The sequence below is a fragment of the Trichechus manatus genome, unplaced genomic scaffold (genome assembly GCF_000243295.1).
Source record: "Trichechus manatus latirostris isolate Lorelei unplaced genomic scaffold, TriManLat1.0 scaffold00010, whole genome shotgun sequence".
NCBI classification, from domain to species: Eukaryota; Metazoa; Chordata; class Mammalia; order Sirenia; family Trichechidae; genus Trichechus; species Trichechus manatus.
Genome location: NW_004443946.1, coordinates 13526851 through 13543239, shown reverse-complemented (window position 1 = coordinate 13543239; position 16389 = coordinate 13526851). Strand labels below are relative to the sequence as shown.

At 40.4% G+C, this 16389-nt stretch overlaps 1 protein-coding gene across 1 annotated transcript in view; it reads right to left on the bottom strand.

Moving 5' to 3' along the window:
* The window catches only part of PRKCH (protein kinase C eta), a 267961-nt gene that overhangs the window by 71949 nt on the left and 179623 nt on the right, over positions 1 to 16389 (bottom strand). The window contains exon 10 of the mRNA XM_023726115.1: positions 2996 to 3150. Coding sequence (XP_023581883.1) covers positions 2996 to 3150 — 155 coding nt within the window. The remainder of the gene's footprint in view (positions 1 to 2995; positions 3151 to 16389) is intronic.

Sequence of the window (16389 nt, the reverse complement as noted above, 5' to 3'; positions counted from 1 at the left end):
TGAATTGGAAGGACTTGGCTTTCAAAGGCTTACTCTTAAGACTCTGCTCCCAGGCCAGTACTCTGTATGGAACTAAATTATCCCGTGGAAATAAATCCACAGGATAAAAATAGCATTTGAATCTATCCTAATTAAACGTGTTCCGTTCAAAGTCAACCATATCAGTTATAGCCTGAACGTGGGATTCAGCTTGAAATTAAAATCAGTTCTCAGAATTGAGCCCCAGATACCTAGAATTGAAATAAAACTTCTCAAGATGTAGGCTGATACTGCTTCACCAGAGACTACCAGGTTATGTAGTGTCTATGCTCCATGTTTCAATACAAATGAAACAAGCAATCTGAAAGGTGGTAATATCCAATATCAGAAAGCAAGCTTGCTGCCTCACATCATTGTAGGGTGTTGTCTAAAGTAAAGCCTTTGAATATCAAGAAAACCTGAGTTTAGACATTACTGCTTTTCCTCACTCTGACTCATTTTCATGAATTAAAGCTGTCCTGTCCCCAAAATGTCATCCCTGAATGGTGCAAATAGTTTAGTGCTTCACTGCTAACCAAGAGGTTGGTGGTTCGAGTCCACCCTGAGGTGCCTCTGAAGAAAGGCTTGGTGATCTACTTCTGAAAAATCAGCAATTGAAAACCCTACAGAGCACAGTTCTACTCTAACACACATGAGGTCACCATGAGTCAGAAATGACTTGACAGCAAATGTTTCTTCCTTTTTTTCAATTCCCAAAAGAGGAATAAGAAGCTTGACTCTTTAGTGCTACTCTACATCTTCAAGTCTCTCCTGAGGAGACAGTGTAGTTCAGTGGCTAAAAACATAGCTTGAATTCTGGCTTCACTATCAGTTAGTAGTCTGGTTATTAAGCCTTTCTAAGGCTCAGTGACTCACCTAAACAGCAAGAATAATATTATTGTTATATAATAATATTTTTAGGAGAATTAAAGGAGAAAGGCAGAGAAAGTTCTGGGCCTGTAGCATGTGCTCAGTTTAGCTCTTGTTGTTGCTGTTAATATTTTTATTGTGATTTCCAACAGCAGTCCCTATTCAGCAGTGAAGTCATTGATCTTAAAAACTAAATGTAGGGAAGACTCTCTTAGGGTAAGCAGAACAGAGGTGGATGGATAAGCCAGGGAGAGGAGAGCATAGGGGGAGCCCACTGCCCAGAATCTGATACCACCACCAGGAAGGACATCAAGAGATTGCACCATCCACAAATCATGTGCCAGGAAAATGTTGTGATAGGAAAAATCCCTTGATAGAGCTACCAGGAGAACACCATAACCTGGTAGAGAAAGCTCAAAACCACAGGTCATCTAAGGTATCCTGTGGCAACTCCACAGTTACTAATGAATGGAAGCTCCTGATTACCTCCCAGCAGCTGACTCCCATCGCTGGTTACCCACGCCTGGTTCCTGGCTCTGTACCTCCCTCCCTACCTCACAGTGTCCTTGGTCTATGATAAAAGTGCTATACCTAGTTGAAGTTTTAGGGTTCTGCGCTGAGAATTAACTGGAAGAAATTTCTGAATACTGCCTGTTATTCCTCCTTTGCTTTCCCACTTCTTTCTGGCATTGTCTACTAGTCCTGCTGCATTCTTACTATTCTCACTCTTCTCTTCCTATTCCAAATCCCATGGTATTTAAGAATAGTCGCTCTTTTAAAGGCTCTCTTATATTTTAATAATGATGACAATATTGTCATGAGCTCACAAAAGGTACAGCATTTAGTAAGGCTAATAAATAGCAAATTTCAATCATGAAATTCTTTATTTTGGCATTCATCAATATATAAAAGAGAATTTTTCTCAAAGGAAAGCAACAATTGTATCTCAAGAGAAAAAAAAAAGAGTATATGTGGCAGCTAAATTATAGTGCAATTTAAAGAGTAGGAGGATATTGGCAACAAGAAAAAAAGAAGGAAACTTTAAGAACAAAATGGTTAATAGTCCATCATTCACTGTTACATTTCCCCCTTACCCAACCTTCTCTCTGATGAATGTTTCATCTGGTACCTGCTGAATCCTGAGATCTAACAACATCCACCAGACTTGGAGCGTATTTGAAGTATAGTATATCACGATCAAAAGATCATGTGCCATTAAATGGAGTCAAGTGATATTTGGGGGGTTACATATGACAAATATCCTCAAGCAGGACACTGCTCTTTGACAGTTCTCTTAGATCCTTTACTGGTGAACTGCTCCCCATCCAACCTTGATTCTTGTTTATTACAACTTAGAGCAATGGTAGGGGACAGTGGTGATTCAATGGTACAGTTCTCACTTTCCATGCAGGAGACCCAGGTTTCATTCCCAGCCAATGCACCTCATGCACAGCCACCACCTGTCTGTCAGTGGAGGCTTGTGTGTTGCTATGATGCTGAACACGGTTTCAGTGAAACTTCCAAATTAAGTCAGACTAAAAAGAAAGACCTGATGATCTACTTCCAAAAATCAGCCAGTGAAAACCCTATGTATCACAATGGTCCAGTCCATAACTGATCACAGGAATGGTACAAGACTCAGCAGTATTTGGTTTCATTTTCCATGGGGTCACCATGAGTTGGGGGCTAACTAACAACAACAGAACAATGGTTACCCATACTCTTCTGTTTAGGTATGGATTCTTAAAACTAAATGGATCCATGATTAACTGATTCACTTCAAATGTTGAAACAGAGAAATAAAACGACGTGTTCAGCACCGTGCTGGACTTAGCATGTAACCACGGCTTCAGCATAAACTCATGAACTGTCCCTTTGAGCCTCTCAGGCTAATTCGACTAATATCAAATTAAGCTTTAGTTTGAAAAGACAGTGTTCACTGCTATACTTTTCATTTAGTCTAATTGAACACTTAGAACCTTTGAGGATTTAATACCAAAAGTTTTAAATTGATTATCATGAGGAATGGAAGGATGGATCAAGCAATGAGAGGGAGCAGATGAATTATGATTGGGGTGGGGGCAGGTGTCCAGCAACCAAAACTCACCTATAGATGATTCCTTTCTCGTGTAAGAACATAAGCGCTGAAATGATTTCTGCAGCATAGAAACGAGCTCGAGCTTCATCAAAGCGACGAGACTTCTGAATGTGGAACATCAGGTCGCCCCCATTCACAAACTCCATTACAAAAAACAGACGATCCTGGATACAAACACAAGAGAGAATCCAATGTGGCATAGCATCAACCTAGAGTTCAGCTGGCATTGTATCACCTTGGGATGAGGAGACTGCCAAGTGGAGGTACTCCATGAAACACGCTGACAGACAATCAGAGTGCAGCATGATCGGTCCTGGTGGGAACAGATCCCTTAGGGGAGGGTGACACCTGGATTTCCTTTAGGTAATTCAACATGTCCTTGAATTTCTACATTAAATAAAAAGTACAGAAGGCACTGGAATTCTTCGGTTCTAGTTCTAGCTCTGCACCTTAAAGGTCATGCAAATTTGAGCTTCCTGGGTGGTCGAAATGGTTAACATGCTTGGTTGCTAAAAGCTAGAGGTTCGAGTCCACCAGAAGTGCCTTGGAAGAAAGGCCTGGTGATCTACTTTCGAAAAACCAGCCATTGAAAACCCTATGAAGCACAGTTCTACTCTGACACACATGGGGTCATCATGAGTCAGAGTCAACTTGAGGACAATTTAACCTTGAGCTTAACTTTGGATGTTCATCATCAGTGAAGTAGAAATGACGATGCTATCCCTACCCAAATTCTGAAGCCACTGGATGAAAAACAGACAAGAAATTGTACATGAAGGTGTTTCACAACCTATAAGAGAGTAACACAAATGGGAAGGTAAATGTCTTTCACCTGGAACATGCTGGCTTAATCACAGAAAGTAAAGGGTGTCTAACAGGTGCTTTAACCCTCACAAGAGGGAAGAGAAGAAACACAGAAAAAGGAAAACCCTTTAGACAAAGGAGCCAAAAAGAAGTCTAATGATAGCTTCAGAGTAGCCTCAACAGTAGAAACTCCGTCCAGTCCACCAAAAGATTCCTGAGCCCACCAGTCAGGAGTGGGAACTGAGAGGAGAAAGATGTGGTCTCAACCTAGCAGGTGAACTGGACTCTTCAAAAAAGTCATCTTCACAGTGTGGTAAGACCTAAGAAAGTGGTATGAATAAAGTGCTGTGGAAATTAAGGCTGCTTACTGAAGGGAATGCATTAAAAAGTGATTTTGTTGAGATTTACAGGGTAAAACACCTTGTTTTAGGAACCTCTAAGATCAGTGGATTTCCTCACTCCATCTCACAAACATTTATGAAGTCTCTAGATATCCAGGTGCTGGGGACCCAACAGACAGAAAACAGACACAGACTCTACCCACAGGAGTCTTGTGTGGGAAACATATTATTAAAAATAAATAAAGCGAAATAAACAAGCACATTTACAAATGCTGGTAAATCCTATGAAGGGAAAGTACAGGAAGCGATGACATCTGGCTACCTGCTGCCAGGGGACCTGGGGAGGCCTCTCTGAGTAAGTGACACATGAGCTGAGGTCTGCAGCATGAGTGCAATCCATTCAGGGCCACTGATTATCCTTTGTTTCTTTTTCTTTTTTTGCAGGGTGGTGGGGGGGAGGTATTTTGTGAGGAAACTGGTATTTTACCAAAGCTGTGCATACATAAAAAAAATCTTTATTTGTGGTTTTAAATGCCACTAACTTTGCTGGGATATTGCCACACAGTCACAGCTGAACGACAGACAGTGGACAGTGATTGCATCACTAGTTTCATGGAGCAGATCCCTACAGAAGACAGTAAAACATATGACCAACTACTCCCTATTGTAAGTAATACGGTAATTAGAAAAAAAAAATCCCATGTATCTACTTAACCTCTTTCTGCTAACGAGAAACAAGAATTTAAGAGCAGAGAGTGAATAACAAGAGTCACACACACACAAAAAACAAAAAAGACCTCTTCATACATTCTGATGACATTGGTCAATATAAGCCAATGGAGAAACCATATATATATACATACGTACATACATACATACATATGCACACCCACTGCCATCGAGTCGATTCTGACTCACAGGGATCCCACAGGGTTTCCAAGGCTGTAAATCTCTACAGAAACAGACTGCCACATCTTTCCCGGAGCTGCTGGTGGTTTCGAACCGCTGACCTTTCGGTTGGCAGTTAATCGCTTTAACCGCTGCACCAGCAGGGCTCCTTATATATACATATAAATACATATGTTATGGATAACATTGTGAAGAATGATATTCCAGAACACTTAATCGTCCTCATGAGGAACCTGTACATAGATCAACAGGCAGTCGTTTGAACAGAACAAGGGGATACTGCGTGGTTTAAAGTCAGGAAAGCTGTGCATCAGGGTTGTATCCTTTCACCATACTTATTCTATCTGTATGCTGAGCATATAATCTGTGAAGCTGGACTATAAGAAGAACGTGGCATCAGGATTGGAGGAAGACTCATTAACAACCTGTGATATGCAGATGACACAACCTTGCTTGTTGAAAGTAAAAAGGACTTGAAGCACTTACTGATGAAGATCAAAGGTTTCAGTATGGATTACGCCTCAACATAAAGAAAACAAAAATCCTCACAACTGGACCAATAAGCAATATCATGATAAACGGAGAAAAGACTGAAGTTGTCAAGGATTTCATTTTACTTGGCTCCACAATCAATGCCCATGGAAGCAACAGTCAAGAAATCAAACAATGCATTGCACTGGGCAAATCTGCTGCAAAAGACCTCTTTAACATGTTAAAAAGCAAAGATGTCACATTGAAGACTTAGGTGTGCCTGACCCAAGCCATGGTGTTTTCAGTCGCCTCATATGCATGCAAAAGCTGGGCAATGAATAAGAAAGACAGAAGAAGAACTGATGCCTTTGAATTATGGTGTTGGCAAAGAACACTGAATATATCACGGACTGCCAAAAGAATGAACAAATCTGTCTTGGAAGAAGTACAGCCAGCATGCTCCTTAGAAGCAATGATGGTGAGAGTTTGTCTCACCTACTTTGGACATGGAAGGATCAGTCCCTGGAGAAGGATATCATGCTTGATAAAGTATAAGAGTCAGTGAAAAAGAGAAAGACCCTCAATAAGATGGACTGACACAGTGGCTGCAACTGGGCTCAAGCATAACAATGACTTTGAGGATGGCATAGGACTGGACAGTGTCTCGTTCTGTTGTACATAGGATCACTGAGTCGGAACCAACTCAACGGCACCTAACAACACAACATACACAAACACACACACACGTATATATATATGTATATATATATGTGTATATGTATGTATGTATATCTGTGTGTGTGTGTGTATGCATATATATATGGCAAGTTGTATGCCTAAGCTAACCAGTAAAACAGTTGCCATTGAAAAGTTGACTCCAACTCATGGCGAGCCCAAGTGTGTCAGAGTAGAACTGTGCTCTATAGAGTTTTCAGTGGTTGATTTTTCAGAAGTAGATTGCCAGGCCTTTCTCCCAAGCGAGGTGTTTCTGGGTGGACTCAAACCTCCAACTTCGGGTTAGCAGTCAAGTGCGTTGACCTTGTATACCAGCCAGGGACTCTTAAAAAAAAAAAACAAAACAAAAAACCCAAAACCAAACCTGTTGCCGTCGAGTTGATTCTGACTCATAGGGACCTATAGGACAGAGCAGAACTGCCCCATATGGTTTCCAAGGAGCGGCTGGTGGATTCGAACTGTCGACCTTTGGTTAGCAGCCAAAGCTCTTAACCACCATGTCACCAGGGACTCCTACTGGCCCTCATTTGAGTCTGACTGACCAGGGGAGAGGTAGGATTGGGTGGGATGAGCTTTCATGAGCACCAGCAGCTGGGCATTTTCTACCTGGGAAGGACTCAAGTGGAACAATTAGGTTAGCAATAGGGGGGGGATGGGGTGAGGAGGGGGGAGGATAAGTGCAGGCTGAGGCTGCATCTACACAGGAAGCACGGGGTTTAGCCTGGTGCTGTGCTTAATTGGAGGGGCAGCCATGGGGGTGCCTGATGAAGACTAAGGTGGAAAAGCCCCCCTAAACCATCTCTGGCAAACATGTCAGTCTTCATACATTTTTAACCCAGCCTGTGCACCTTCTTCACGGGTGTGACCAGCAGTAATGTCAGTTCCAATTGCTCCAAATACCTGATTACTGGAACTGGGTCAATAGGTCTAAGTGCTATTCCTTAGGTTTCTGTAGTCAGTGTTCCTGGCAAGAATTTCTAAGGCAACAGGCATCAAGTAGATAAAGGAATTCCAAGGGAAATTTCATTCATTTGTAGTTCACAAAAAAAATGATTTTCATAGCCAGACCCTGGCTAAACTCCAGAACTGGGGGCAGGAAATACTGCCCTGTAGTCTCGCTCCTTCTCCTCTTTCTCATCCCACCTACAGCCCTCAAATAATGCACAGAGCCAGGGACACACACACTTCTGCTGCACAGTAAGGGGATCACAAGCTTCAGAACTTCGGAAATGTGGGATCCGCTGCTACCCGCAATTCTCGCAGCAAGAAGGAAGGGGAACAAGCAGCTGAGATATAATTTGCTCTGTAAACTTTCACCCAATGCACAATAAAAATTTAAAAAATTATTTTCCCATTCGATAGTTTGTACATAAAATGTTCCATAACGTTGGTTTCATTCCCGCAATGTGTCAGCACTCTCTCCATTTCTGTTCTAGGTTCCCCGTTTCCTGTCGCTAATTTTTTTACCCCTTTCTGCCTACTCATCTTTGCTTTTGGGCAAATGTTACCCTTTGATCTCGCATAACTGATTGTTCTAAGAACGTTCCTCTCGGGTGTTATTGTTTAATTTATCAGGCCTGTCTATGGTTTGGCTGGAAGATGGTTTCCAGGAATGGCTTCAGTTCCAGTTCAGAGGTGTGTCTTAGGGCCATAGTCTTGGGGGTTCCTCCAGTCTCTGTCAGACCACCAAGTCTGGTATTTTTTGTGAATTTGATTTTTTGTTCCACAATTTTTTTCTCCCGCTGTGTCTGGGACCCTCTGTTGTGATCCCAGTCAGAGCAGACTACGCTGATGTTTTAATGAAAAGTAATGGTGTATCTTATCAAAGACATAACATAATATCACAATGTAGAAAAATAAAAATATGTTTATCAACTAGCAAAATGTTTTTGCTGTGAGGAAACCTTTTGTTATATGTACTTCTATTCACCCTGTTTTAAAATGTCTGCTGCAGAGGGGAAAAGGTGTGGCAGAAGTTTTTCCAAGATTTCTTCTGCAGAGGAGGAGAGAAATGGTAAAAATCTGTAGTGTCTCACAAAGAAGATCCACTCCTCATTAGGTGCTGGGGGGTAGGGGGAAATGAGGAGCCATCATCTGCAATAAAATTTTATTATGTCTTCAGGTGATGCTTCTAGCAAGTGCAATAAACAGTAGTGGCACGCTGCTGCTGTTGAAGATATTTTTAGTTAAAATAGATCATAAGAAAGTATCATTCACTGATTCACTTAAATCCTGAACTAGGCTCACGTAGATCGTTCTTCTCCCTCTATGAGAAGCATGAGTTTTCTATTGTGTAAGAAACATACTATTTCTTTGACCATTTTTGAGATCATGGATTTAAGTTTCTACATTTTCACCAAATGTTACCATGTGATGCCACTGTAATTTTTATGGCAAACTTAAATACTTTGAGTTAAAAAAAATCCTAAGTGTGAATGTGCAGAATGATTTTAGTTATAGCCAAAGATGCAGATATGCAAAGAAAGGACAAAATACACCTATATGGTGGCAATGTTAGCTTTCAGTTGTGGGATTTGGGATGAGCATTTCTTTTTCATACTTTTTTCTTCTCTCTCAAGGTTTCTATGATGAGTATTACTTTTATAATTAGAAACCAACTAAAGTCATGTGTGCTTCCTCCATATTTTTCTAATTTTATATAACATCTATTGCTATTTTAATAATCATGTAGAAAAAGCAAAAGACTAGTTAGGGGTGCTTTGTTTCATCCTGCCCCCCCAGGTCACCTACAACTGAGAACTGCAGGGTCTCAGCTCCTAATAATAAACATGACTGACTGCTCACCTGTTGGTCTCTACTAGAATACTAGGCCCAGGGCCTGGGGCTTAGCTTGAAAAAGACTCTAGTAAGCTAGAACATGCCATGTATAATAAAACAACACTTACAAAAACAAATCACTCCAGCTTAATTTTACTCCTTTGGAATTAATTCTATCAAAGTGAAGGGAATCTTTTCAGTCAACAGTGCTTACTGAATGCCCACTGCATGCAAGGCAGAGGTCTGTATTTGAAGTTGTGGAAGGAGACAGAAGATAGCCTCCCACTCACAACTCCATACCCATCTGTGCTATTTAAGAATGACATATCACCAATTACTTGACAAACACTACATTATACTTCACAAACTCAACTGAGAAGCAACTAGATGAAGGATGTGTGGCAGCCCCACATTTAGAGAGGTAATATACAATGAATTAAGGTTGCCATGAACCACTTTTGGGGCAGGGAGTAGTTTCCAAACCCTAACCTGGGCAGTGATGACAAAGATGACTGTTTCTGTATTTAAGCCTGTATAGTACATCTGGGCAGCCCTGGTGGTGCAGTGGTTAAGAGCTACAACTGCTAACCAAAAGGTTGGCAGTTCGAGTCCACAAGCCACTCCTCGGAAACTCTATGGGCAGTTCCACTCTATCCTATAGTGTCACTATGAGTCAGAATTGACTCAGTGGCAACGGGGTATAGTATATATGGAGCCCTGGTGGCACAGTGGTTAAGAGCTTGGCTGCTAACCAAAGGGTCGGCAGTTTGAATCCACCAGCTGCTCCTTGGAAACCCTATGAGGCAGTTCTACTTGTCCTATAGGGTCGCTGTGAGTTGGAATCAACTCAACGGCAACAGGTTTTTAGGATACATCCATTGCGGGCATTGGCGGTTCAGTGCTAGAATTCTTGCCTTCCATGTGGGAGACACGGGTTTGATTCTGGTCAATGCACCTCATGTGCGGCCATCACCTATCTATCAGTGGAGACTTGTTTGCTGCTATGACGCTGAGCAGGTTATCAGCAGAGCTTCCAGACTAAGACAGAATAGGAAGAAAGTCCTGCGATCTACTTCCAAAAATCAGCCAGCGAAAACCCTATGAATCACAACGGTTCAATCTGTAACCAATCATGGCAGTGGCAAAGGACCAGGCAACATTTCATTCTGTTGTACATGGGGGCACCATGAGTCAGGGGCTGACTCAAGAGCAGCTAACAACAACAATATATATCCACTGCAATTTTTCTGAAGTTCAATTTCTTAGAAACTGAGCCTGAACATCCGCAAGCTTTACATGAAGACTTTGGCTTCTCTAAAGTAATTTTTGCTCTGACCTATGAGAAGAAACCCTAAGGTCCAAGTGACCAAGCCCTCTGTCTATCCCTTGCTGCTCTCTTTTGTCCCTGATTCAACCAACAACAAATACAAATAACAGAGGGCGATGAACACCTGGGAGAACAAAATCCCTTTGTCTCAGGCCTGGTGTGAGTTACAGGAAAGGGAGGCCAAGGGGCTTGGGCCTGGTAGTAATACAATTCCTGTCGTCACCTGCCCTGGATCTATCAACCTGTTGCAGCCTGGGCCAACCCTTCTCTGGCTATCAGCTCAGGGCTGTTACTTCCCCAGACAGGAGGGGATAAAAATACCCTCTGAACTGATAGCGGCTGTCAGCACAAGCAGTATGCATTCCCTAAAGCTCCTCATTAAGGATTGTTAGGGATTAAAACTGAAGGGCTGTAGTAACTTCTCCAACTAAATGAAGAAAAAGATGGAGACAAAATCCTGGGTAATGAAAGCACTGTGCCAAGAGCCACTTCAGTCTTCGGACAAGGGCCGTGATGTTTGGCTTTCCACATTCTCTGAGAGGTTCTGTGCAAGGGCACTGGTTTCTCAGAGTCATTACTAACCACAGCTGTACTGAAGACAGACTGAAAATCAGTCCATTTCAGCCTGCTTTCACCAGAAAGCTCAACCCATGAGCAAACGTCACTCCTCCAAGTAAGAGACTGGCACAACAAAGTTTTTGTCATTGAGTCAATCCTGACTCATGGTGACCCCATGTGTGCACAATAGAACTGCCCCATAGCTGCAACAAGGCTGTGACTTTTTAGAAGCAGATTGCCAGGGCTGTCTTCCTAGGTGCTTCTGGGTGAGTTTGAATGGCCAACCTTCCAGTTAGTAGCTGAGTACTTACCTGTTTGTGCTGCCCAGGGACTCCTGGCACAAAAGGAAGTCATTTAAATGTAGGTGGGTATGACGGTTAATGTTACCTGTCAACTTGGCTAGGCCGTGATTCCTAGTATTGTGTAGTTGTTCTCCATTTTGTGATCTGATGTAACTGTCCTCCATTTTGTGGTATTGTATAATTATCCTCCATTTTATGTGTTGCAAATCTCTGTATGTTAATGAGGCAGGATTAGTGTGGGATGTATCCTGAGACACACCCTTACTCAAGTACCTGATGTAAGGGTAGTTTCCTTGAGGTTGTGACCTACATCCAATATATATGGACGCTCTGGCAAAGTTTCCTCTTGGTCTGGATCCTGCATCTGGCTTGTTATCATCTGACCTCCGGTTCTTAGGACTTAAGCTAGCAGCCTGCGGTCCGACTGCCGATTCTGGGATTTGCCAGCTTCTGCAGCCCTGTGAGCCAGCTGCCTATCGTTTGACCTGATTCACCAGCTTCCGCAGCTCTGTGAGCCAGCAGCCTGCCATCTGACCTGATTCGTCAGCTTCTGCAGACCTGTGGGCCAGCAGCCTATCATCTCACCTGCCAACTTGGGTCAGCCCCTGCAACCATGCGAGTCAGGAGAAGCTTCCAGCTTGACACCTAACCCACAGATTTGGGACTTGCCAGCCTCCACAATGGCATCAGCCATTTCCTTGGATAAACCTCTTTATATCACTAGTTTTGCTTCCCTAGAGAACTCGGCCTAAGACACTGTGCAATAATTTTGGGGGACAAGGTATAAGGACAGCAGTCGAGTGGCTGGGGTCAAGAAGACAGTAATGTCCAGTCACAGTAGAGAGAGCACAGACAGATCTTGATTTTTGAACCCACCCAGTGGCACTGTGTAAAAAAGGCCTGGCGATCTGCTTCCACAGATGACAGCCAAGAAAACTCTATGGATCAGTTCTACTCTATTACACATAGGTTTGCTATGAGTCAGAACTGACTCAATAGCAAAAGGCTTGGTTTGGTTTGGTTTGGCTGCATGACACGACCTTGGGCAAGTTCCTTAACCTATCCTCAGTCATTTATGCTTTTCCTTTTAACCATCTTTACTGAGGTATAAATATATGTACATCAAGATATGGAGCATTTCTGTTACCTCAGAAAGTTCCTTTAGACTTTTCCCCCGTCAATAGTTCCTACCTCTGGCAAATGCTGATTTGATTTCTACTACTGTAGATTAGTCTTGCTGGTTCTAGAACTTCAAATAAATGGAATCACAATATGTACACTTTTATGTGTCGCTTCTTTTGCTGAGCATGTTAGTAAGGTGCTGTGTGTATCAGTAGTTCATATCCATTATGAACATACATTTTGCTAACCCATGCACACGCTGATGGGCACATGGGCTCTTTCTAGTTTGAAGCTATATGATATAACTGGAATGAGCATTCCTGTATAAGCATTTCCGTGGACATATATTTTCATTTCTCTTGTATAAATAACAAGAAGTGGAACTGTTGAGTCACATGGTAAATTTGTGTTTAAGTCCATAAGAAACTGTCAAACTTTTCCAAAGTGGTTGTACCATTCTACACACTCCAGCAATGCGGGAGAGTTTCAGTTTCCACGTCCTCACCAAAACTTGGCATTTTCAGTCTTTTTAATTTTAGCTATTATAGTGGGTATTAGTGGTACCTCACTGTGGTTTTAATTTACATTTCCTGATAACCAATAATGCTGATCATCTTTTCATGTGCTTTTTGGCCATTCATACTTTTTTTTTGTATGTGAGGAACTTGTTCAATTATTTTGCCATTTATTTATTGTATTGTATTATTATTGATCTATAGAAATTCTTTATATTTTTTGATATAGTCCTTTATCAGGTACATGTATTGCAAATATTTTCTCCCAATCTGTCTGTGGCTTGCCTTCTCATTTTCTTAATGATGTCCTTTGAAAAACAGATTTTTTTATGAAGTCTAATCTAGAATTTTTTCTTTTATGTTTAGTGCTTTACATATCCTAACAAATCTTTTCCTACCTCCAAAAGTCACAAAAATTTTCTCCTATGTTTTCTTTCAGTTTTATAGTTTTAGCTTTTATAATTAGGTCTACAATCCATTTTGAATTATTATTGTGTATGGTGTGAAATGAGAGATTAAAGTTCATTTTTTCCATATGTATATCTAGTTGTTCCAGCATCCTTTATTGAAAAGGCCACCCTTTCATAATTGAATTACCTTGGCATCTTTGTCAAAAATCCATTGAACATATACGTGTGATTTTATTTCTAGACTATTATGTCCCATTGATCTATCATTGTGCCAATTTCTACATTATCTTGATTACTATAACTTCATAGTGAGATTTGAAAACAGAGAGTGTAAGTCTTCCAAGTTTTTTTGTTCTTTTTCAAAATTGTTTTGATTATTCTAGATCCCTTACACTTCCATATAAATTTGAGTCAGCTTGCCAATTTCTACTAATTTATATCTACTGAGATAATTGCATGATTTTTCTCCTTTACTCTGTGTTATGGATTGAATTCTGTCCCCCCAAAATATATGTTGTGGGGTTGTCCTCCATTTTGTGATTGATATAATCTTCCTATGTGTTGTAAATCCTAATCTCTGCCTGTGGTTAATGAGGCAAGATTAGATTATGTTAAAGAGACTTAAGGTGAGATGTAACACCCTTGCTCTCAGGTCACATCCCTGATTCAATATAAAGGGAGTTTCCCTGGGGTGTGGCCTGTACCACCCATTATAAGAGATAAAAGGAAAGGAAAGTGAGCAGAGAGTTTGGGACCTCATACCACAAAGAAAGCAGTACTGGGAATAGAGCATGTCCTTTGGACTCAGGGTTCCTATGCAGAGAAACTCCTAGTTCAGGAGAAGATTGATGAGAAGGACCTTCCTCCAGAGCCAACAGACAGAGAAAGCCTTCCCCTGAATTTGGACTTCTAGCCTACTAGACTGAGAATAAACTTCTGTTTGTTGAAGCCATTCACTTGTGGTATTTCTGTTATAGCAGCACTAGATGGCTAAGACACTCTGTTAATGTAGGTAATTGCACGACTGATTATTGAATGTTGAACAACTTTGCATATCTGGGATAAATCATACTTGTTTTGATGAATTATCCTTTTATGTATTGCTGAATTTGATTTTCTAATATTTTTAGGGTGTTCTTACATCTGTCTTCATGAGGGATATCGGTGTGTAACTTTCTTTTCATAATGGTGTTGTCAGGTTATGCTATCATAGTTATTTTGGCTTAATAAAATGCGTTGGGAAGTGTTCCTGTTTCCCCTATTTTCTGAAAAAGTTTATGTAAGATTGGTAATATTTCTTTCTTAATTATTTGATAGAATTCACCAGTGAAGACATCTGCTATTTTCTCTGTGAGAAAGTTTTTGCTTAAGAATTTAATTCCTTACTGACTGCTCTGACTAGGATTACAACGAAGAGTCCCGGACAGAGTGGGAGAGAAATGTAGAACAAAAGATAAAATTCACAAAAGAGACTACACTTACTGTTCTAACAGAGAATGGAGGAATACCCAAGACTATGGCTCTAAGATACCCTTCTGACCTGGAACTAAAGCCATTCCTGAAGACCACCTTTCAGCCAAACAGAAAAGTCCATAAAATAAACAATAACATGAGGAACATGCTCCTTAGAACAATCAATTATAAGAGATCAAAATGGCAATATTTGCCCAAAAGCAAAGCTGAGAAGGCAGAAAGAGTAGGAAATCATGACAAAAGGAAATGGGGAACCCAGGGCGGAAATGGGAAGAGTGCTGACACATTGTGGGGAATGAAGCCGAGGCTGTGAAACACTTTATGTACAAACTATCGAATAGGAATCTAAACTTTCACCTAATGCACAATGAAAATAAATAAAGGAAAAAAACATTCTAGAACTAGATAGCAGTGATGGTTCCACAACTTTGTGAATGTACTATATGCTGCTGAACTTATACTTTCAAATGGTTAAAATGGTGAATTTATGTTACGTGTATTTTTTAAATTTTATTTACTTTGTTGGTGTTGTTGTTGAGAATATACACATCAGAACATACACCAATTCAAAAATTTCTACATGTACAATTCAGTGACATTGATTACATTCTTCAAGTTTTACAACCATTCTCACCCTCCTTTTCCAAGTTGCTCCTCCTCCATTAACATGAGCTCACTGCCCCCTAAAATTCCTATCTAATCTTTCAAGTTGCTGTTGTCAGTTTAATCCCATATACCAAACCAAAACCAAACTCGTTGCCATCGAGTCGATTCTGATTCATAGTGACCCAATAAGACAGAGTAGAACTGCCCCATAGGGTTTCCAAGGAGCAGCTGGTAGATTCGAACTGCTAATCCTTTCGGTTAGCAGCTGAGCTCTTAACCACTGTGGCATCAGGGCTCCTAATTCCATATAGATAGATTTTAAAAGAGCACAGTGCTGAAGGCAGACAATTTTTCACTCGTTAAGCTAAACTATTGTCTGGTTTTAAGAAGATTTCAGAAGATATTTTTGGTTAAGGTGTAAGATTATCTCAGGGCAATAGTTTCAGGGTATAATTATGTGTATTTTATTACCACAATAAATAAAATAGATAAGCATAAAAAAAATTAGATTTCTTTAAGAAAAAAGAATTAAATTTCTTTGATATAGGGATATTCAGATACTATATTTCATCTTAAGTCAGTTTTGTTTTTTCAAGGCATTTGCCTATTCCATCTAATTTATTGGTTATGATTATAATATTCCTTTACTATCCTTTTAATGTTCATAGGATCTCCCCACTTTCATACCTAATATTCTTAATTTGTGTTTTCTCTTTTTGTCTCTCAATTAGTCTTGCTAGGGATTTATCAATTTTATTAATCTTTTCAATGGACTCCTTAAAGTTTTGTTAATTTTCTCTATTGTTTGTTTTCTATTTTGTTGATTTCTGCTCTGATTATTATTCTGTCCTTCTGCTTAAGTTGAATTTTAATTTTCTCTTTTTCTACCTTCTTATGATAATAACTTATGTTACTGATTTTAAACCTTTTAAAAAAAATAGGCCTTAAAAGCAATAAATTCCTCTCTAAACACTGCTCGAGCTGTCTCCCACAAATATTGATGTTTGTATTTTCATTACCATTTAGTGTGGCATGTTTTCTCATTTTCCTAG